General features: G+C 44.9%; 1 protein-coding gene across 3 annotated transcripts in view; it reads right to left on the reverse strand.

The window, feature by feature from the left end:
* DHX35 (DEAH-box helicase 35) overlaps positions 1–23,970 on the reverse strand; it is a 70,863-nt gene that overhangs the window by 20,762 nt on the left and 26,131 nt on the right. For all 3 annotated transcript variants that reach the window (XR_004345826.1, XM_032605523.1, XM_032605524.1), the window contains exons 7-13: positions 23,665–23,734; positions 21,699–21,758; positions 13,976–14,088; positions 12,925–13,021; positions 11,880–12,038; positions 8,940–9,150; positions 3,686–3,810 (exon numbers count right to left, since the gene is read on the reverse strand). Coding sequence is in view for 2 of the 3 variants with exons in the window: in XM_032605523.1 (XP_032461414.1) it covers positions 3,686–3,810; positions 8,940–9,150; positions 11,880–12,038; positions 12,925–13,021; positions 13,976–14,088; positions 21,699–21,758; positions 23,665–23,734 (835 nt within the window). In the remaining variant the exon portion in view is untranslated. The remainder of the gene's footprint in view (positions 1–3,685; positions 3,811–8,939; positions 9,151–11,879; positions 12,039–12,924; positions 13,022–13,975; positions 14,089–21,698; positions 21,759–23,664; positions 23,735–23,970) is intronic.

Below are 23,970 nucleotides of genomic sequence, written 5' to 3' on the forward strand. Positions count from 1 at the left end.
TAAAAAACATAAAAACCCTCCTAAGTTAACTTCATCAGGTAACAGCCATAATAATGTGCTCAATCCACTCTTCTCTCTAACATGCCCGAGACTTCCCAACCGCCACGCTTCTACTCTTGAAATGTCCTTCCTCTCCCTCTCAGCACCCTTAGTACTATTTGGTCTTTAATCTCAGCTTGGCTAAACATTTCCTTTGAAGCTTTCCCTCATGCTCCCCTCCACCAGAAGCGATGGGTTCTTACCTTGAACTACCTCTTTGCTTTCCCTAAACTTTCATGAAACATTTCTAATTTTTACTTCGTGTCTCAGCCTTCTAAGAAGCCCCATGATACTGCAGTATTGGTGGATGATTCATCTTTGCATCACCCACAGCCCTGCCCCAGGCCCTGCCTATAGGGGGTAACTGACATCGGTTAAATTGAATTCCTGAAAGAGAATGCTAGACAATCTGAAGCTAAGCAAAGCTGATACTGTGACCTTCAGTCTGAGTCTCTGGGTCCTTACTATGTTCTTTCCTTCCACGTGCCTTTACTGGCGTCTACTAAGTACCAAGCATCATTACTATCGTCCTCTAAATTATTTCATCTATAAGCCACATAATAAAATTATAGTCCTTTTGCAAACTGCGTAGTTTTTCTTTCTCAAATGCATTCACAACAAATGTATTTTAAGTATCACACTGTTTTAGTTCAATTTTACAGATGAGGAAAGTGAATAACAAAAAGTAAAAGACATTTGAACAAGATCCTAGAGGCAGCTGGTGGCAAAGTCAGAGACTGAATTCAGGTCTCATTCCTTCCACTCTACCCCACCCACTGACTGCCAAGGAACAGAGCTGTACTTCTCAAAGTTGTGCTGACTGCACACACACACAGATGAGGGTAGGAACTAGACCTGATTCACTATACACTGGGGATTCAACAAATCACTGTTGACTAAATCATATAATCGATTCCCTAGCCTTTCCTCAGTGCCCACAACATCCTACTTTACAAACAGGCAACATACACACAGCACCTAAATAGAGGAGCTTAACCCCTCTGGGATCTTTTATTACACTGAGATTACATGAATAATGGATAGCTCAAGCACTGAATGTGGTTCTGAATAATTACAGAACAAAACGGGACAGGCTCTCTTCGACTCCTTTCAATCTTTGGCCCTGTTTCCAGTCAATCACCAAGCCCGATGATATCTGCCCTTGAATTCATCATCAATCAAAACAACGCACACATTTACCCACCCCCCTTCTCCAATCACATCCAGAGTATTCTCACCTCAACACACATTTACTAGTATTTTCTCTATGGCCTCATCTGATTCGGGATCATATGCAAACACTGTTTTAACGTAGTTGGAAGGACTGTGTGTGTATAATTTTAGCTTGTTTTTCTCACTGCCTGCTTTCCTGTTCCCTCTGTTTCTTGTACCCATGGACACTTCACAGCAAATACCCTGGGACAACTGCATACTATTCTGACAAGGTCATACACTGTGAAATAAGCAACTTTCTTACTACTGGGCAGTTGAGTTCTTTTAGTTCTTTGCTACTGTAATCATCACTGCTAAATATACAAAATTATATGTATCCTGTGATTTCAACTGTGAAAAAACACAATTTCAGGAGGAAATAACCAGAAGGCAATATATGAAGATGAATTTATATGTATTTTCCTCATTTTTCAGTTGTCTGAAAGTTTATGATTTCCGTTATTATATTTTTAATTTAATATAAAATGATACTGTAAACATTATCCTACATGTAAGTTCTTTGTTTCTTTTTTTTTTTTTTTTTTGCGGTACGCGGGCCTCTCACTGTTGTGGCCTCTCCCATTGCGGAGCGCAGGCTCAGCGGCCATGGCTCACGGGCCCAGCCGCTCCGCGGCACGTGGGATCTTCCCGGACCGGGCATGAACCCGCGTCCCCTGCATCGGCAGGCGGACTCTCAACCACTGCGCCACCAGGGAAGCCCGTTCTTTGTTTCTTTTGAATTATTTTTTCAGGAGAAAATTCCCTGAGAAGAAATACCAGGCATTTCTACAGCTCATAAAATAATGTCAGAAAGTCCTCCATGAGGACTGAAACAGAATATAAAACCACTTTCCCCAAACTGTGTCAGCTTTGGATTTTACCATTTTTCCTTATGTTTGATCATTCAATTAATGTACAGTGGTACAGCTATTTCAACTTGCATTTCTCTCTCCTAGAGAAGCCAAGCATGTTCTAACGTTAGTTACTATTTGTGCTGTTCCCTTTCCTTTAGCTTTTTCTTTAGTGAGTATTCGATGTATTCACAAGGACGTTTGAAAACTCTATAGTTTTTGAGACGCTGATCTGTCCTTTTTGCCCTTATGTTTTCCTTTAATCTGAGATGTGGAGCTTTTCATATGCTTTTGATTTGCATATACTGTTCACTTTTCTATATAATTTCTTGTACTATATACCAACATTCAAAGCGTATATTTTCTCCATACTTATGAGAAATAAGTATGTTTCCTTTGGGAGAGCAGATGATATTGTTGCATTCTCTTCTTTCATTTGCCTAGTTTATCATGACATGCTACATTAGGGACTTTAGCATCCAGGAATCTAGCCTTGTTACACATCATATACCAACAGAGTTGGGATATAATAAGGAGTTAAAAATGCAAGCTTTCAAATCATAAAAATTCAAGAAGAAAACATGAGTGAATATTTATTAACTGACCTAGATATGGGGAAATGCTTCATAAGCACAAGAGTAACAGAAGAAATCACAGAGGTAAAGATAGAAAGATATTACTATCTTTGCTTACAATGGCTGCACATAAACAATAAAATACAATACAATACAATCAGAAGAACTTTGCAAGAAATACTATAGACAAAGGTTAATGTGTTTAATAGTTATCGGACTCTTAATCACTAATAAACACTAATTCTAACAGATAAATGGATTATCTGTTAGATAAGATTATGTAGACTTCTTCTTATATTTCAGAAGAAATATAAAGTGGCCAATAATTTTTTTTTAATCTTATGAGAAATCAAAAAAGATACAGATTATATTTTTCCTCCTTCCCCCACCAAATCAAATTAGCAAAACTCTAAAAGAAAATAACATGGCATGATAGGGGTAGAGTGAGTCAGGCATTCACGCACTGCTGGAGTTTATACCTGTAAAGGAATTCAGCCTTGTATCAAGGATCTATGAAATGACCATGGCCCTTTGACCCAATAATCCTACTCCTGGAAACTGACCTTGGGAAATAATCAGAAATGCAATCAGCCATAGGGACTTTCCCTGCAGCTCTACCAGAGCCCTCTTGGCTCCCCCAATCGTGACACTTGGGCACCTAGGCCTACACACACACTCCTGCCCTGGATAACTCCACCTCTCCCGACCTGCTGAGATCCCACTTGGGTTTCAGGTCTCGCCTCAGACATGACTAACTGGGCTGCGGGCCTTTCCTTTGTCTCTCAGAGTACAGGGCCCAGGCACTGTCATTACCCACTTACTTGTCTCTCTCCCCCAACAGACAAGAACAGAATTGTGTCAGCCTTGTCTGGCTGTATTCCCTTGAACCCTGCACACAACACACGAGCTAAGTGAAAAAACCCAGAAAGGCAGCACGCTCTGTATCACCGTCCTGACACTCCCCTGGGAGCACTCTGGCCTCCCAGACAGACAGAAGGCAGGACTTACCGACATGAAGTGGAACCTGAGGACGTTGTCGATCCCCAGCGCTTTCAGCTGCAGGATGACAGGGGCCAGATTGCTCCGCTGCATCTCAGGAACGGTGGATTGAGGCAGCTGGTCAAAGGCTTCCTCTGAGGATAAGAAAAGAGAACTGTTTGAGATCAAATGTCACAATCAAATGCAATCATTATGCCAAGGGAACAGTTCTCCTCTAACTTTAATGAGAGGCTCTAGGAGTCTAGGCTCAGATGCATATGATATTGTGATATAAAGTTGTTTCCTATTTAGGAAAGATCCTTCTATTTTTTTAAATACCTTAGATAAATACATTTGAACAATATATCTTTATAAAAGTTTCTCCTTTTACTTTAGAATGCTTTTTAAAATGTGCTTCTTGGACTTCCCTGGTGGCGCAGTGGTTAAGAATCTGCCTGCCTATGCAGGGGACACAGGTTCGAGCTCTGGTCCGGGAAGATCCCACATGCTGCGGAGCAACTAAGCCCATGCACCACAACTACTGAGCCTGCACTCTAGAGCCCACGAGCCACAACTACTGAGCCCGCATGCCACAACTACGGAAGCTGGTGTGCCTAGAGCCCATGCTCCGCAAAAGATAAGCCACCACAATGAGAAGCCAGTGCACCGTAACGAAGAGTAGTCCCTGCTCGCCACAACTAGAGAAAGCCCGGACGCAGCAACGAAGACCCCATGCAGCCAAAAATTAATTAATTAATTAAAATAAAATGTGCTTCTTGTTAGCAAAACATTAAATCAAAGCAACAAGTATTTGCTGAATCACTATGGGTGGCCAATTGCCATTCCCTCTGCTTGGGATGGAGTACGTCAAGCAGGCCAGAACTACACATAAAAGCAAAGAACAATTTAAGATAAATCACCAAATATAACTAGAACATAACCAAAGTATCTCCAAAATATAAAAAAAAATGACCAAACCTTATAAACAGCAAAATTTGTCCAAATCTAACTTTCTAAATGAGCCAGGCACACACGTCACTCCCAGAATCTGATGCTGCCCCCAAACAGATTAATGAATGCTTCCATGCACCATCAGGAACAAAAGGTGTCCTCAAACACCTTTTGAGGAAAAAGCACCACCAGGTTCAGAGGTGCCAAGATGGGACGGGCAGGAGAGGGGAGAGGAAGGAAAGAGACTCTGGGAAGCCTTTTTATAAAAGCTAGATAAAAAGGGTGGGGAGGGCTTCCCTGGCAGCGCAGTGGTTGAGAGTCCGCCTGCCGATGCAGGGGACACAGGTTCGTGCCCTGGTCTGGGAAGATCCCACATGCCGTGGAGCAGCTGGGCCCGTGAGCCATGGCCGCTGAGCCTGCGCGTCCGGAGCCTGTGCTCCGCAACGGGAGAGGCCCACGTACCGCAAAAAAAAAAAAAAAAAAAAAGCATGGGGAAAAGACAGGTAGGAAGAGATTAAATCCTTTTTGTGTATATTCAGAAAGCTTAAGGATCACATAGAGGAGGATTATATACACAGTCCTCCCACATCAGTCAACACTTTAACTGTGCACACCCTCTTTCACACAAAGGTGGCTCAACTTCCATTCAGATCATAAATCTTTAGTTAACTAGAGAAAAAAAATCAGAACAAAACAAAAGGTGTCATGAAGAAATAGCACTACCACTGAAGGACTTCAGAAAGCTTTAATCTGAGAAAACAGACAATAAATACTCTGTGAACTGACTGATACAAATTGCCAAATGCTTGGGTCTACTTGGAAGGTTCTCGGTAACAGGCAACAGCAGGAAGTTCCAAATGGCATATTCCCTTCAAGTTGCAAGAGTGTTTGGGGGATAGCCTTTTGGTAGGATAACCGCATTTTCCAAGCACACTGCTGACCAAGGCAGAAACAAAGTTATCAGATAAGAGGACGATCCTGCTGAGAAGACGCTCACAGGAAGTAGGTGCTTCCTAAGAGTTCATTGACACTCAGTTAAACTCTACTGAGAACTCAAGTACACAAGGCATTGGGCCAAGAGCTGCAGGAGCTGTAGGCCAATGGCTCTTGAGAAGTTTCAGTGATTTAAAGGGGCCTGGGACCAAGAGGAGGAACAGGCTAGGTCCCAGTTCCTAGGGGTCCTCCCAAAGAGAAATGGAGGCAGAGGGAAGAAGGAAGGACAGCTGGTGGGAGAAGGCATTTGAGGGCACTGACATGTGAGGGAGGATTTCAAGGATAAGGAGGATCTGTTGGGCAGAGGAAACGGCCCATGGAAAGGTACCAAAGGTTTGAGAGGTGGATGTGGGAAAACAGAAGGTATGTCCAAGAAGAGTGCAGCTCAGCAGGGATGCAGTGTAGGGTAGGTGCTGGTGGACAACAGGAGAAGACAAGCTAGAAATAGTCCCGTAAGGCCCTGGGAAACTGTTAAGGGTCTGAGCAGGTAGCACCCTGCTCAGAGCTACGTTTTCTGGAAGCAGGCTAGCGGAGAAAGCCTAGAGGCTGGATCTAACGTAGCCCATTACGTGGCCTCTCCTCAACCTCACCTCCACTAAAACTGCTCATGCTAAGGACTCCAGTGACCTTTTAACCAAAGCCACTTGCCAATCTTTAGTCCACAGTCTACTGTTTGTTTGATTTCTTTGGAGCATGAGATGATGCTGGCCATTTCCTCTTTAAAAGTAACCTGGGGCTTCCCTGGTGGCACAGTGGTTGAGAGTCCGCCTGCCGATGCAGGGGACACGGGTTCGTGCCCCGGTCCGGGAAGATCCCACATGCCGTGGAGCGGCTGGGCCCGTGAGCCATGGCCGCTGAGCCTGCGCGTCAGGAGCCTGTGCTCCGCAACGGGAGAGGCCACAACAGTGAGAGGCCCGTGTACCGCAAAAAAAAAAAGTAACCTGAGTTCCTCAAGTTAAACGAAGAATTACCATATGACCCTGCAATTCCACTCTTAGGTGTATACCCAAAGGAATTAAAAACAGGTACTCAAACAAGTACACATACGTGCTTGTTCACAGCAGCACCATCCACAATAGCCAAAAGGTGGAAGCAAACATCAACTAATGAATAAACAAACTGTGGTACATCCATACAATAGAATATTATTCAGCCACAAAAAGGAATGAAGTGCTAATACAATGTAAATGAACCCAGAAAACATTACACTGAATGAAAGAAACCAGACACAAAACATCACATTATATGATTTAATTTATATGAAATATCCAAAACAGATACAGTCTTCCCTTGGTATCCACAGGAGATTGGTACCAGGACATCCCTCTCCCCCACTGCAGATACCAAAATCTGGGGATGCTCCAGTCCCTTATATAAAATGGCATGGTATTTGCATATAACCTACACACATCCTCCTGAATACTTTAAATCATCTCTAGATTACTTATAGTACCTAACACAATGTAAACCCCATGTAAATAGTTGCTGGTGTGCGGGCAAATTCAAGTTTTGCTTTCTGGAACTTTCTGGGATTTTCTTCCCAAATATTTTCAATCTGTGGTTGGTTGAATCTGCAGATACGGAGGGCCAACTGTCAATCCAGAAAGAAAGAACACAGACTGTTGGTTGGTGGTTGTCAGCGGCTGGGGGCAAGGAGAAATGGAGGAAAAACTGCTTAATGGGTTAGGAGTTTTGCTTTGGAGTGATGAAAATGTTTTGAAACTAGATAAAGGTGGTGGTTGCACACTGTAAACCATAATAAATGCCACTGAACTGTTCAGGTCAAAATGGTTAATTTCGTGTATGTAAATTTCACCTTAATAAATTTTTTGTTTGTTTGTTTTCTTAAAACTTTGTCCTCCCCATATTTCAGTTCGTCTTTTAGCCCTGGTTCTCCTCTCTGCACTTCCGTCATTCCTTCTTAGCACCTTCAGTAGAAGACCCTCACCTCTCTGGTTTCAGGCTCTGCCTTCCCCCTCCCTCCCATGAATCCTCCTTACCCCCCTCCTCCCCTCCAAGTACTGGTACATTCCACTCCCTCTGCCTGGTGCGCTGGAATCTAATCTCCACTGCTATCCCTTCGCCTGGATTAACTACTGGGCTGCCAATAAGACTGGGCTCAATTACCGACTGTGGAGCCCTCTCCAACAGGATAACTCCCTGCTCTCTGCTTCCAAGGCTCATTCCATTAAGGTGACCCTATCACACCATAATATGCTGATCTGTTCATGAGCCTGTCTCCATCACCAAGCTGTCAGCCACGTGGCCACAGACCGTGTCTCACCTGGCCCTAGATTTCCAAGCCTTGTCTCCATGCAAGGCACAGAGCAGGTGCTCTGTAAACATTTGCTAAAAGAATAAATGTCGTCAAGGACTGAACAAGGATGATGGTAACCGGAAAGCAAAGAAGAGATAAGTGGTAAAACCCCCCGGATCTGGTACATGACTGCAGATGGATATTGGACAGAAGAGAGAGTTAAAAACAATTTGAAAATTAAGTCTGGACAATTGAGAGAAACCTTGATACCACTGCCCACAAAAGAGAAGTACAAAGAAGGAAAGAGCAGCTTAGGGGACATCATTTTCTGCAGGTAAGGCTGTCATCTAGCTGGAGAGAAAGCTCCTTATGAGCTGGGACAGTCTTTATTGTCATTTCATTTTGCTCCCTCAGAGCCTAGCATGGTGCATGGCACAGAGCAGGAGTTGACCAACTAATTGCTTTCTATCAATGAGCCTCAGGAGAGATCCTGCCAGTTCAGCTCTGCAAAGATGCTCTGAACCAGAGGTAAAGATGGAACCCGGCGGCAGATGGGCGGGGGGGGGGGGGGGTGGTGGTGGGATGAACTGGGAGATTGGGACTGACATGTACACAATGATGTGTATAAAATGGATGACTAATAAGAAAATAAATAAATAAACATAAAAAAAAAAAAAAAAGATGGAACCCAATGCGAGGACCCACAGGATTCAAGGATCCCAGAACAAGAAAATGGCACACGAAGCTAAGGGAAAGGTAAGAAAGACAGGACCTGAGCCGCAGGGCTCAAGCTACACGTCACATGGCTACAGAGAGGCTGAGGCACAGACATTAGGTTAGAAAGGAGATGTCAGATAACTGGTGATTCGTGGTCCAGCTTTGGCCAGCAGGGAGAAGTAGCAAAGAAGCGCCACATTTGGAGTGAGGCAGGCGGTGGAGGCCAGATTACCGAGGGCCTTGTGAGGCAAGTCTGGATCTTATGTTAAGTTTTGCCTATTATGGTAGATATCTGTAATATTCTCTGATGCCCAGGCTGAGTATTAGAAAGTCAAAACCCTTTAAAAAAAAAAAAGCCAAACTTACCTGTATAAAGGCGGTAACATTTTCCTGAGCGGCTGCGGCCACCACGTCCTGCTCGCTGGCTGGCTGATGCCTGGGACACGGGGACCACCACCAAGCACTCAATAGCTGTCCTGGGGTTGTAGGCTCGGAGTTTCACAAAGCCACAGTCAATCACATACACAATCCCGCTGATTGTGATGGAGGTTTCTGCTACATTGGTGGCCACTATCACCTAGGCTCCCCACAGGAAGGAGAGTAAGGGTAAAAGTTATTTGGTTCTTTTCACTCAGAATAAACTAATCAAAATCCTAAAAGATTTTAAGATATTTCTGACAGTGCAGAACCTGTGAGAGGCAGTTTGGCATCCTGGATAGAGCATGATGAGTTTTAGGGTCAGGGTACCCTGGGTTTGAGTTCTCCCTAAGTGTGGGACCTTGAACAAATTACTTCACCTCCTGAGCATGTTTCCTTGTCTCCATAATAATATTTATCCTCTCCCAGGGTCCTTAAGGGGATTAAATGTGAAATATACATGAAGTGATTACAGCCTGGTACCTGGAGTACTTGGCCCAGAGTAACATTCAACAAATGTTAGTTTCCACCTTTTGTACAACTTAAGTAAATCACCACCTTGTACATGTCTAGTCATTTGCTCACTCACGTTCTAACTGCTTTCTGAGGGTCTGCACGTTGCCAGGCACTCTCCAAGCTGCCAGGAATGTATGATGGACAAGAGTCTACATTCCAGTATGAGTGTTTGGGTAGAGAAATAATGAACATAAACAAGAGAGTGACTGGGAAGAAAATGCAACAGGGTTAATACTCTAATATTATATAGCATTCAATGTATACATCATATATTATAATAATGGAGTGCTACTTCAGGTTAGATGGCCAGGGAAAACCTCTCCGAAGGAAGATTTGGGGCTAAGACCTGAGTAATAAGCAGCAGCCAGCCCTACAGGGATCCAGGCAGAGGAAGCAGAAACAGCCTATGCAGCCAGAGACCAGAGTAAATAAATACAAGACGAACTTAGGAGGGAGGCAGGGACCAGATCATGCACAGTCCCTGGGCCACGTGAGGGGTTTGCATTTTATTCTAAGGGCACTGGGCTCTGCCCCTGGAAGGTATGAAGCAGCAGGAGACATGTACAGATAGCTCTTAGAACTTTTTTCGGGCACTTTTACATCGATCGTTTTATAAAACATCTTCCTACCATTTTTTTTTTTTTTTTTTTGCTGTACGTGGGCCTCTCACTGTTGTGCCCTCTCCCGTTGCGGAGCACAGGCTCCGGACGCGCAGGCTCAGCGGCCATGGCGCACGGGCCCAGCCGCTCCGCGGCATGTGGGATCTTCCCGGACCGGGGCACGAACCCGCGTCCCCTGCATCGGCAGGCGGACTCTCAACCACTGCGCCACCAGGGAAGCCCCTTCCTACCAGTTTTACGTACTAGAGTCAGGATTTTATGCTATAAAACCATCTATCTAAAAGTTACTGCTATTCATGCTTTACAGCTGAGAAAACTGGGCCTCAGGGTTGAGTAACTCATCCCACGGCACGCGGTAACCCAGACCTCCTGACTAGTTGGCTGCAGGTCACGTTTGACTGGACAGACTTGAGCTGCTCCATCCCAATGGCCAGGAGGCAGGGTGCCCTCTTGCAAGTGGCCTGAAGTTGGGAGGGGATCCTCAGACCTGTCATCCCTCACTTACTGTGTTCTCTGCCACCTGCTGATAAATAGCTACTCTAAGCTGACTTCGGGACAGTTCTGTACCTTCCTCATCTGACGGAAGGGAAAACAGAGCAAGGCCCAGGGAGGCGATGAACAGGAGGCAGACTGGCTGCCTACTGGCTCCTTTAAACCCATGCTTCTCACCACACCCTTCCCCACCCCAATTTCAAGGCCAAGGATGTTTAAGCCACACCTTGAATTAACTGACTCAAACTTGGCTCTACAGGAAAACTGATGCTTCAGACAAATGGTTTAGAAACCATTCTGTAGAAACTAATCTAGTGTTCTTGACTGATCAGGATCCACCAAGACAGTCCTTTAAACCAGACGGGGAAAGATTAGGCAGGAAAAAAAGAAGCAAAGAGAAGTCACCTACTCTGATAATTACTAAACCTTCTGTGGGGCAGGTTTAGAAATCTTTGCAACACGTTATTTACTGTGCGCTTTTAGATCTGCTGCACAGAAACATGGACTTTAAGTTCTTAAAGAGACCTTCCTATTTAGCAAATTTTACTTCAATTTAAAATAAATCTTTCCATATACCCGGACAAAACTGTAATTCAAAAGGACACATGCACCCCTATGTTCACAGCAGCACTGTTCACAACTGCCAAAACATGGAAACAACCTAAATGTCCATCAACAGATGGATGGATAAAGAAGATGTGGTACATATATACAATGGAATACTACTCAGCCATAAAAGAGTGAAATAATGCCATCTGCAGCAACATGGATGCAACTTGAGATTATCATACTAAGTGAGGTCAGTCAGAAAGACAAATACCGTATGATATCACTTATATGTGGAATCTAAAATATGGCACAAATGAACCTACCTACAAAACAGAAACAGACTCATAGACAGAGAGAACAGACTTGTGGTTGCCAAGGGGGTGGGGGAAGGGAGAGGGATGGACTGGGAGTTTGGGGTTGGTAGATACAAACTATTACATTTAGAAGGGATAAACAACAAGGTCCTAATGCATAGCACAGGGAACTATATCCAGTCTCCTGGGATAAACCATAATGGAAAAGAATGTAAAAAAGAATGTAAGTATGTGTGTGGCTGAGTCACTTCGCTGTTACAGCAGAGACCGGCACAACACTGTAAATCAACTCTACTTCAATAAAAAAAAATTTTTTAATAAAATAAAATAAATCTTTCTAGTGGATAGCAAAGGAGCACCAACGTGATTATAGTCCTTGGTCCTCGGGTTAGTCTCACCTTTCTGACAGTGCGTGACACCCTTTCAAACACTTTCATTTGCTCAAAGGAAGGCAGTCCCGCATACATGGGGAGAACCCGGAGGTGTCTCTTCATCCCAGTCCGACCCAGAGCTCGAGCCTGCTCAATCAGCATAGACACAACAGTTTCTACCTCTTCCTAAAATCGTCGAACCAGGAACCAAAGAAAATGAGATCAATTTGAAGCATGTCATTTTATCATACTGCAAGAAAATGAAAGTTGGGATGAGGATTTTAAATGTGGTCAGATTCATGACTGTCAGAGCCATCAAGTTCCACGCTGGGGTGGTATTTAATCAAATGCTACCGAACAATGGTGCCGATGGGGGTGAAAATTTGCAACTGTCAGGTTAACCACTGAAATCTACACTACCTGCAGTCAACAGAAGAATTCCTGATATACCAAAACTATGACTTTTACTGAGTTTTTTTTTTTATGCTCTGTGGCAAACAGCGTGGCATACATATGGACAAGTTGTGGCATACAAAATCACTATAAGCTTTCCCTAGAAAAGATTACTGAACCATGGAAAATGTTTGACAGTGGAAATGATTACAACTAGAAGGTAGTTCTGAACAGAGCTACAACCTTGAGTGAGCATTTGGGCTTGTTCAGTTGTTTTTCCAGTGATGTGCCTACTTGTCCCCTCCAGGATGAGCTGCAAAGGTATCATTGGGAAAAGGGGCTGCAGCAACAACAAGGATGCACAAAATGTACCTCATGCAGTATTCAATTCTGGTATCAAAACAGCCCATTGAACTCTCTAATTTACTCTGGAATTAGCTAATAAATTTAAAATACATTTAACCCTCTGCAGACAGAAGAGGCAGGAAGTAATGACTCTCTGGCAATTGGGTTAATAGATGAACGACATCAAACTATACAATTATTTATGCAATCAAGTAACCACAAAATACAATAAAACATGAAATCAGTGGCTACGTAAAGTAACAGGCCTCTGTATAAATTCTGGTGCTGCCTTAACGTGTCTGTTCACCACAGAGTAAAGGTCCGATGGAATTACCTGGCCAGTGAGAAATGCTAATATGTCTCCATCTCCCTCTGTCTGGTGAATTTTCATCACAGTTTCTACAGTTGATTTGATATAATCTGGAACAGGACTGAAAAGATGTGTGAGATAAATTCATCACTAGAATATGCTCATTAATTATAGATCAATTACCCTAGTAATCTGGCAGCGAAGCCTCGTGTAAGTTAGTTTGGGCCTGCCCAGCAGGTAATCAATATATGAATAATTATTGATAAAATAAACATTCATTCTTTTTTTTTCTTTTTTTTAATGCGACATTCAAAAACAATCCGTAATTACATGTAAACTATGATTTTTGGCTTTATTTGCAGAGACATAAAAGCAATAAACCCATGCAAATAGATGTCCTATCTTTAGCATGCAAGGATGCCTGGCCAGGGAAACTGGAGCTATGGTCCCAGTGCTGAATCCCACACTCTTTCTATTTCCCCTCCTGACCACTGGCAGCATGTCTGACAGGAGGTAATGGGTGTCCTGTCCCTCTAGAATCACTCAGAAGTCAAGCCCACAACTCTCTGGATTCATCTGCCACTGGCCCAGGCTCCTGGTCTTTGTCTGTCCAGTGACTAGGGGTAGGAATTAGGATGACTCCTTCCTGTCCAAAGGAGGCTCCTCCCGAAAATGGCAACCAGGCCTTCTTGCTAAGATGTAAAGAGCTGAGAACCAAATGATTCAAATCACTAATACTGCCCAAGCTGACAGTCTTGTAAAGCTCAGTTCTGACAACTATAGAACCCTCCTCCCTGCGACACTGTTACCATTTTGCTCTTTCCAGCTGAGCCCAGGGACCACAAAGTCATAGAAACCTGCACATCAGTATGGAGAGTTTAAACTAAATCCAGCAGTGATACTGAGCAGGGTTCCAGAACACCCTATCAATGATGGGAGGTGCAAAACACGCCCGCCCCTCCTCAGCAGTCTGGCATCTCGCCCTCAGAGCCGCAAGCAGATGCAAATGCTTCTCCTCCCACAGAACAGGCCTAGTTTTCTAATCGCCCTCATTAAAAATGCAGGATCATCAAACCTTTGTAGATAAAAGATATCCACTGGAAATGTTCGCCCTTCCACTGTAAGGATCACGCACGTATCCCTGGTTGGGTCACTGGTGTCATTTTGATTAAAGAAATCCCAAAATTTCTAAAAGAAAAAAAAAAATCAATTCTTCACTCCTCTCAAAAAAAAACGGTTCACAGTAACTCATGGAAAGAAAGAAAACAATATAAAACTGGCAGAGCAGGGGGTGGGGAGTAGGGATTGGATATATATAATACAGACTAGGGGTTACAAAATAATTATTAAAAATCATATTTTTATTATTGCAATTTTGGAGAATCACATTTCAATGAACAGACTCTTTACCGAAGACTTGATAGAAATGATAAAAGGTTTCCAAACTGCATTCAGCAGTACATCTGAGTCAACATGCAGCTGTGCTATTGATCTTAACCCACCCACGCCCGCCCCCCACAACCCCCGTATTTTATTTAACAGAAAATTAGGTCAGAAGGTGTAACTCAAGTTCAATAAGGATTAAATCAGGTTGATGTGTAGCTCTGATCGGGAAAGCACAGCTCTGATCACACAAGCTATCAGTGTATAAAGGAAGCATATACGTCTATGAACAGTAGATGTGTCCCTGGTAGCACAGTTACAGATCTGCGTGTACTCTATATGTACACGGACAGAGTCCTCTCCATCTTTATATGCCCCACAGGAAGAAGCACAACACTTTGTATGGGGCAGGTTGGCAAGCATTCACTTCTCCGATGCTCCCACAGGACCCCATTGAGAAGAGCGGCTCTTGGCAATTCCTCCTGAATAGGTGGTCACGTCCTCTTCAGTGGCACTTGACCACCAGACCTGCAGTCTATAGGGAGGCCTGACGTGAGAGCACTGGCCAACGATGGGGGAGGGAGACTCCACCAAAGATGCCCTCTTGGGGCATGTGACCCAAGACACACAGAGAAGTTGAGACCAAGAAGAACCGAGTGACCAAGCCGGCAGGACACAGAGTGCTGGAGGGGGGCTGCTATCTAGCTGCAGGGGCACAGACATCCTGTAAGGTGGAGCACACCATTATCTGACTCTCAGTGACCTTCCCGATCCCCTGAGGCCTGGCCCAGCATCACTTTCTCTTCTCCGAGGAGGCCTGGCCATGTGATCACAAGGCCTGTCTTCTTTAGTTCCCAGGTATCTTCCCTAAATACACCCACGCCTGCTCCTGGAAACTGGGAGCCCAGGGGTGCCCTGAGGACCTGCATCGAGCGCAATGTGAAAGGGCTTGGAGGAGCACTTCTAGAAGAGTCCATTGGATTGAACTACAAAATAGCTGGATGCTACATGTTAACCTCAAAGTTGTGTTTGCACAGGCATAAGAAAACAAGCCTCAGGCCAACAAAAGAACTGCGCTGTGCTATAAAGAACCACACGGCACCACTCTCCACGCTTCTTTCAGGTAAATTCTCTGCAAGCGACTTCAGCCTTCCTGTGTCCTGTGGTGTGCAGAGCATGGGCACACTACAAGTGATGCACAAACAAGGGAGAAGAGACTCCATCCCACTCCCCCAAAGAGTGAATAAGCCAGGGAGGAAGGCGTGCAAAGGACCAATCATAACATAAACCGAGGCCCAAGGACTGGATGACCAGAAAAGAGCTGCGAGTTACAATTTGGGGAGGAAGAAAGACCAACAATGACTGGCTGTAGGGAGGGCTCCCTGGAGGCAGCAGTATCCCCTGGAGGCAGCAGTATCCCCTGGCTAAGCCTGAGGACGATTATTACCAGCTAGGAAGGAGAAGAGGTACCCCCTTCCTAGGATGACAGCAGAGTGTAGACTAAGATGTAAAGGGGCCCCTGATGGAGGAGACAGCTCAAGGTCTAGGGCAGGCCCGTCTCATCTCTGAGTTGGTTGCCTCATTGACAAAATGGATGAACTGCTCTCTACACCCTGCAAGGCTGTTGCTCCTATAAAGTGTGTCTGACTGCACTTGGCACAGGTCTGGCCTCGAACAGTCCTCAGTAAGAGATCGTAGTGATCGTTCTGCAGTGGTCCGAATGTCACACTGCACAGCACTTTATCAGATGGGCAAGACAAGGGCAGCGAAGATGGGTGTGAGGTGATCAGACCTGTTCTGCATCCCTGGCTCCGGAGGCCATTCTGGAGAAGGGCAGGGGTGATCAGAGGTTAGAGCCCAGCCGACTAGTTAAGGAAGCTATTACAACAGCTCAGAGGACAAAGAATGAAAGCATGAACGGGGGCAGTGTGAAAGCAACGCATTCCAGCAGTGTGACAGATGGGACCTCGCCATTGTGAGTGTGAGGGCACACGTGCATGCCGGGGACGATGGAATTACTTCTTACTCAATGAGGGGTAAAAACTTCCTAAAGCTAAAAACACACACACACACACACACACACACACACACACACACACACACACACACAAACACAGAAGAAGCAACTTCCTAAAGCAATGAATGTCCTGAGCCAAAATGACTACGACAGTGGGAAAGGGACTGCCGGAGAGCTGCTGAGAGCCACAAGTTTGTAGGAGTCGTGGGTCCATGAGTTTCATGGTCTGTGGCTAGCCTGCTGCTGGCAGCCCAGGCTGGAGTGAAGGAGCCCAGTTAAGAGGCCAGAAGTGGGAGCATCCACTGAACCAGGGGCCATGAAGATGAACAGCCTGGTGAAGGAAGAGCAGCCAGCAAAGGAGCCTGGGGAAGCCGTCAAGGAGGCGGAGCGAGGGGAGAAGGTGGAGCTCCAGAGGCTGCAGGCGGAGGAGGAAGATTTTAAAAAAGGCTTGGCAGACAGGCTTTTTGGGCCAAAAAGGCAAGCAGAACATGGAGGAGGCTGAAGGCTTAACACTGGTGTGAGAATGCAGATGGCCACACCTTCTGTTAAGGAGTCTGTGGTGCTGAGGGGTAAAGACAGAGAGCTGCTCTTTCAAGAAATCAAACTCAGCATTAAGTGAGAAGGCATGAGACTTTTATCCTTAAGATCTTTATCTTTTATCTCTATTTGGAAATATAAAATGTGGATTAGAAAGCAAATAAATATAGTATCAACAGTATACGCATCTTGAGGCAGAATGAAGGACCCGGAGGAGTGAAGTGGGTTCAACCACCTAGAAAACAAGAGTTTAAGTCAAATTTCAAAGACATAGATCACACTGACACACACACACGGTGAGAAACATAAAATGACACAGAGGAAGAGGCTCGTCTATGAAATGGAACGTAAACGGTGTGGACGTCTAGTGCACTGCCTTCCCAGCTCACCAGCTTCCTCCTGGCAGCGGCTCTGATCTGACCCACAGGACTGGACCCCAACAGCCACGCCGACATGACCTGCCCACCCCTGGCCCATGCAGAATGGTCCCAAGTGGATTCCTGACCCCAGCAGACCCCAAATTCCTTCTTCAGGAATCTGGAAAGAGAAATTATTCTCTCTTCAAGCTGGACCTGTGACAAAAAACTGTGGGAGCTGTCAGTGATCATATTTTCTGCCGTGTGAATGGAAACCAATAAAAGAAAAACAACACCATGTGATACAGTTGTCAATAAATACTCCGTAATTATACCCGGCCATATTCTGTAATTGCTGACTTAATTAGGCTTAAAGACAGCTAAACCAATCAAGGCGACTATTTGATCAGCTCCCGTCAAACTCCGCTTGCCTCCTCTGCCTCCCAGCCGCTGTCACTGGTGTCCTCACCTGCACGCTGGGCCACCCCAGACCCTGAGCAAAACCAGAGCGGGTGGTATCTATCCCTCCAGGCAGTGGAGTTTGGAATGAGTCTGTCGCCCACAGATCCAGCAGCTGGGGGACCGGGGATGAGTTCTGGTTCCCCTGGGCCTCTAGGGCAAAATGTTACCTGAGCCACGCCCTACCCCACTCCCATGCCCACACACTCTTCCTCTCTCATCCACTTCAGCCCATTCCTTCCTCTTCCTCGCTCTCTCTCACCTGGGAACACATTCCACACCCCACGTGTACCCACACCCACCTGGGTCTCCCCTCACTCACACACAGACCTCACTCCCCTTCACTGGCCGAGCCAGGAAGAGATGAAGAAAAGGACGGCCTGAGCCCACCCAAGGACCCCGTGAATGCTGCTGACATCCCAGCAACCCCTGCATGCTAGTGCACTCAAGGTGTGACACAACTCCTACATTCCACTTTCCCACCTAAAAAAATCACTTCCAGGAAGTCCGTCTCTATCAACTATAGTAGGCAGAAAAGAAAGAAGCTATGTTTTTAAATCTCCATGCCATACCAAAGACAATGAAAGGCGAAAAACAAGTAAGCAAGAAATAAGTATTAACAATGATTCTAAGAAAAGGCTTGGATGTTATAGATTTCGAGCACAATAAAAACTACTGGGGGCTTCCCTGGTGGCGCAGTGGTTGAGAGTCTGCCTGCCGATGCAGGGGACACGGGTTCGTGCCCTGGTCCAGGAAGATCCCACATGCCGTGGAGCGGCTGGGCCCATGAGCCATGGCCGCTGGGCCTGCGCATCTGGAGCCTGTGCTCTGCAACAGGAGAGGCCACAACAGTGAGAGGCCTGCGTACCACAAAAAAAAAAAAAAAAAAAAAACTATTGGGAATAATTTTTAAAAGGGGGGTGGTGATGAACATAAGGGGTAAAATAGAGAAGATGTTCTGGGCAACTTGGTCATGGAGGAGATAACAGGAGATGAGGTCAGGTGCAGCCTTCAAAATAGCATTCCAGCCAGTATCATGGGTAAAGGGCATAAGAATTATTAAAGAGGGCAACAGAGAGCTTTAACCCAAGAGTTATGGTGAGCAGACCTAAGACAACAGACTCCTACAGCCCGTGAGAAGGTCTGAGAAACCAGCCAGGGCACATGCAGGCATCTCTGTCAGCCATGCTGAGTTTCTTCTCCAAGTTGTTCTGCATCCCAGAAGCCACAGGGATACCAAGAGCCAGGCCCTTTTCATCTCAGCTGCATTACAGAACTGCCCTCCTGACTGGGATCTCCACATCTGTTCTTATCTCTTCTACACAGCACCCAGAGTGATCTTTCTAGAACCCAAATGCGATCAAGTCACTGCTATGTCTCACACTCTGCTGGGGCTCCTGACCAGCAGGGCGAGTCCTTCCTCCTTCACGTGGCCTGTAAGGCCTCCCATCATCTGACCCCTACCAGCCTCTCCATTTGAATCTCCCATCGCTTTCCATTCAACTAAGATTCATTCAACCCCAAGTCCCTGCTCTGTTGTGCCAGACACTGTTTTAGATGAAAGGGATAACACAGAGTAAGACAGTCAGAGTCCCAGTCTTCATGGTGCTTACATTTTAGTGATGGGAGACATACAATAAACAAACACCCGGATATGCATATGTTAGCTAGTGAGAAGTGCTAACAGAAAAAATGAGGAGAGTAAGAGAATGGAGAGCGACAGGGACACCGTTTTAGACAGTGGTCAAGAAAGGCTCTCTGGAGCTAATATCTGATCAAGACTGGAATGAAAGGAGTGCAAAGCCATGAGAACGTCTGGGGTCAGAGTGGTCTAGAAAGAGGGTTCCCCCCACCAAGAACAGAAGCAAGCTTAGGTTTTTCTGGAACAGAAAGGGGAGGCAGGAGTATAAGGAGCACTGAAGAAGCTGGAAGGAGACAGAGAGGCGACGGGGGGCACCTCACCCCCCGCAGGGGACCACGGGCGAGGTATGGCTCCCACCTATACTTGACTCACAGCCGCTTGAAACATGCTTTCATGCCCCTGTGGTTCTGTGCATGTTTAGGATGCACTTCCCCACTTCCCCACCCCTGCCCATCTGGTGAACTTCTGTGCATCTTTCCAACCCAGGTGGGATGTCCCTCCTCTGCGAAAGCTTCTGGACATCCTCCAGATGACTAGAGAGTGAGCACCCCCTCCTTGGCTGTCTCAGCACCTTGAACAAACTGAACCGCAAATATCTATTTATGTGTCTGCTTCCAGGGAGTGTATGAATCACCTGTAGCCAGAACTGTGCTTCTGTGGGTGGGTGGGTGGGTGGGTGGGTGTGTGTGTGTGTGTGTGTGTGTGTGTGTGTGTGTGTGTGTGTGTGTAGCAAGTGGTCAAAATTATGTGTTGAACTGAACTGCTGTCTGGACTAAAATATTAGTCATTAAAAGAAAAATAAGGGGGAGTGGTGGTTTGAGGAGGGATGGAGTGGGAGGTTGGGGTTAGCAGATATACATTTTTATATAGAGAATGGATAAACACCGCCTGCCAATGCAGGGCACATGGGTTCGAGCCCTGGTCCGGGAAGATCCCACATGTTGCAGAGCAACTAAGCCTGTGCACCACAACTACTGAGCCTGTGCTCTAGAGCCTGCAAGCCACAACTACTGAGCCCATGTGCCACAACTACTGAAGCCCACGCGCCTAGAGCCCGTGCTCCACAACAAGAGAAGCCACCGCAATGAGAAGCCCGCACATTGCAAGGAAGAGTAGCCCCTGCTTGCCGCAACTAGAGAAAGCCCGCGCACAGCAATGAAGACCCAGTGCAGCCAAAAATAAATAAATAAATACATTTATTAAAAAAAAAAGAATGGATAAACGACAAGGACCTACTGCATAGCACAGAGAACTATATTCAATATCCCATGATAAACCATAATGGGAAATAATATTAAAAAGAATATATATATATTTTTATGTATAACTGAATCACTTTGCTGTACAGCAGAAATTAACAAAACAGGGGCTTCCCTGGTGGCGCAGTGGTTGGGAATCTGCTGGCCAATGCTGGGGACACAGGTTCGAGCCCTGGTCCAGGAGGATCCCACGTGCTGTGGAGCAACTAGGCCCGTGGACCACAATTGCTGAGCCTGTGCTCTGAAGCCCGTGAGCCACAACTACCGAGCCCACCTGCCACAACTACTGAAACCTGCACGCCTGGAGCCTGTGCTCTGAAACGGGGGAGGCCACCGTGGTGAGGGGCCCATGCGCCACAGCGAGGAGTGGGCCCTGCTCACTGTGGCTAGACGTGCAGCAGCGAGGACCCAATGCAGCCCAAAACAAATACATAAATAATTTATTTTTTAAAAATCTTTAAAAAAGAGAAATTAACACAACATTGTAAAACAATTATACTTCAATTAAAATTTTTTTAAAAAAAGAAAAATAACGTAAACTTAGCCATAAAAAAGTTATAGCACGGAAATTATTATATGTACAGGGAAAACTTCAACTGTACCCCCAGTATAAATGCTAAAGTCATAAATTCAAGAAATACAGGGCTTCCCCGGTGGCGCAGTGGTTGAGAGTCCACCTGCCGATGCAGGGTACACGGGTTCGTGCCCCGGTCCAGGAAGATCCCACATGCCGCGGAGCGGCTAGGCCTGTGAGCCATGGCCGCTGAGCCTGCGCTCTGCAATGGGAGAGGCCACAACAGTGAGAGGCCCGCGTACCGCCAAAAAAAAAAAAAAAAAAAAAGAAATATATATAGCCTCCAACTAGAGTAATAAAAAGAAATTGCCTGTGTAGGGGAAAACATAGTATGTAGAGAAACAAGACAAATAGGTAATTGTGAACTCAATTAACTACAGGCTAGTTTCCACCCACAAGCTGAAAAGGAGTTTCCTCTGATCACATGGAATCTAGGACATCGGATGGCCCCATAAGGAAGGTAGGCCATCCTGACAAAGATAAGCTCTTGCTGCAGGTAGCTTCCCAAGGACATGTCCAACAATCCCAGTGCTAACCAGGGACAGAGGGCCAGAGGGGGAAATGCTCATACCTCTGCATCCAAGGTGGCTGAAGCCACAATCAATCGAAGATCCCCTCGCTTTTTCTGAATCTAAAAAAGAAGACATAAAAAAGGACAATAATAATAGTGTGATACTTACAGATGAGATAATCTGATATCTGAAATTTATTACAAAATAATCCAGTGTGTGTACTTTTTTGCGGGGCAGGGGGCGGAGCTTAAAGATGAAACAAGACCAACCACAAACTGATAACTGTTAAGTCATAGGTGAAAAGGTGGCTCATTAGACTATTCTTTCTAACTGTGTAAGTGACAAAATTTTCCAAGATAAAAAGCTAAAAAAAAAAATGGATAGAGAGTATAAAGGAACTTTAAAACCTAAATATGAATTTACCAGAAGTAAAACCATTTTTTCCTGACACCTGGATAGTCAGAATCTATGTATATACAGTTAAAGTATGAAAAAATACATCAAAAGCAAACAAACAATAAATGATAACACCAAGGTAGAAATATGGACAAAAGATACTAACAGTTATTCAAAGAAACAGATGATCAAGAGGCATAGGAGAAATGATCAAATAAATTATAGCAAAAATGTGTAACAACAATGAGATTATTTTTTCATCCATCACATGGGCAAAGATTTATTTTCAGTGTTAGCAAAGATTCAGTGAAATAGGCCCCCTTGTTATACCATTCCTCAGAAGGCAATAACCTGGTGGGATAATTTCTCATAAGTATCAAAAAGTCTAAATCTTTGGCCAAGGAATAAATTAATAATGAAAATAACAATAACAACAGCAACTAGCATATACTAAATTATGTGCTATTCCAGGGTCTCTGAGTACAGTTGTATAGTATATACACTGCACAAAGAGGCTAGGGGCCTCTGAAATCCAGCCCACCTTCCCCTCACCCAGCTGTGGACATCCTCCCAATGGGAAAGTTACCTCATAGTCTATTTATGGCCCTGTGTCAGGCACCATCCTAATAATTTTACATTTTCTAAGTTTAGCCTGACAACAAATTATGTCATAGGGCAGCGCTAAGAGAACACTCTTCAAAGACAGAGAGGTTCTGCCCAATGCAGTAGCCACTAGCTACATGTGGCTACAGAGCCCTTGGAATATAGCCAGTGTGACTAAAGAATTGAATTTTTTATTTTATTCTATTTCAACTAATTAAAACCTAAGGTGGCTAGTGGCTATCAGATAGGAAAGTAAACCAGCAGAGAGAGAAACTTGTATCTGTCCCATTTTAGAGATGAGTAAACTCAGCAGGGTCAGATTTGAAGCCAGAGTCCATGCTCTATCACCTCTTTCTAGACTCCTGTGATTGGGAATTTGTCCAAAGAAAACAACCAGAAAATACAGGAAGGGAGGAGAGGATGCAGGTAAGGTTGAAACAAAATTGGCTGTGAGCTATAACTGTTGAAGCCAAGATGATGGGCACATGGGGGTCATTAAATCCTTCTCTCTACCCTGGGGTATGCCTGAAATCTTTTATAATAAATAGCGAAAGAATGAAAAGGAACAGAAATGCAACATATCTAACTACAAGGGTGCTCCTTGCAACATTATTTAAAATAACTTCAAACCTGGGAGCCATATAATTGCCTAACAGTAACGGATGAGTCAAATACTTTATGATAGAGACGTGATTATGTAGCCACTAAAAATAATGTCTTCACAGAATATTTAATCACACAGGAAAATGATCTTGATGTAATGTTAAGAAAAATATGCGAGACAACTTAGAACATACAATCCAATCCCCACTTTGCCAAAACAGACGCATGTACACACACAAAAAGATGCACAAAGAAAAAAAGAGAAGGAAACATACCAACATTCTACCAGTGACTGTTTCTGAATGAACAGGATGACAGATGATTTTCATTTTTTTCCTCCGTATTTTGTTGGATTTTCTAAATTGCTACAATGACTTTCCTAATCAAACAACAAACAAAACAAAAACAAAAGCAAAGCTATACCTTTTTCAGCAGGCCAATGGCAATGTCGGTGTACAAGGTCCTCTCGTGGGCTTCATCCAGCATGATGGCACTAGAATCAGAGGGACAATCTCAGTAAGCATCAAACCAACCACTGCACAAGCCCATCCAGACCATCAAAGGGACTGCTGGGTATTCAGACCATCAAAGGGACTGCTGGGTATTTAGCCCCCATGCGATCACCTTGTAGCAAAAGTAACGCTAAGTAACTCCTCTTTGACAAGGAGGTAACTCTTAAGCTAATAAAAATGGTGACATCAACATATCTTGGTGAAGAAAATGGTGTAT

This window comes from Phocoena sinus, chromosome 15 (genome assembly GCF_008692025.1).
Source record: "Phocoena sinus isolate mPhoSin1 chromosome 15, mPhoSin1.pri, whole genome shotgun sequence".
Lineage (NCBI taxonomy): Eukaryota > Metazoa > Chordata > Mammalia > Artiodactyla > Phocoenidae > Phocoena > Phocoena sinus.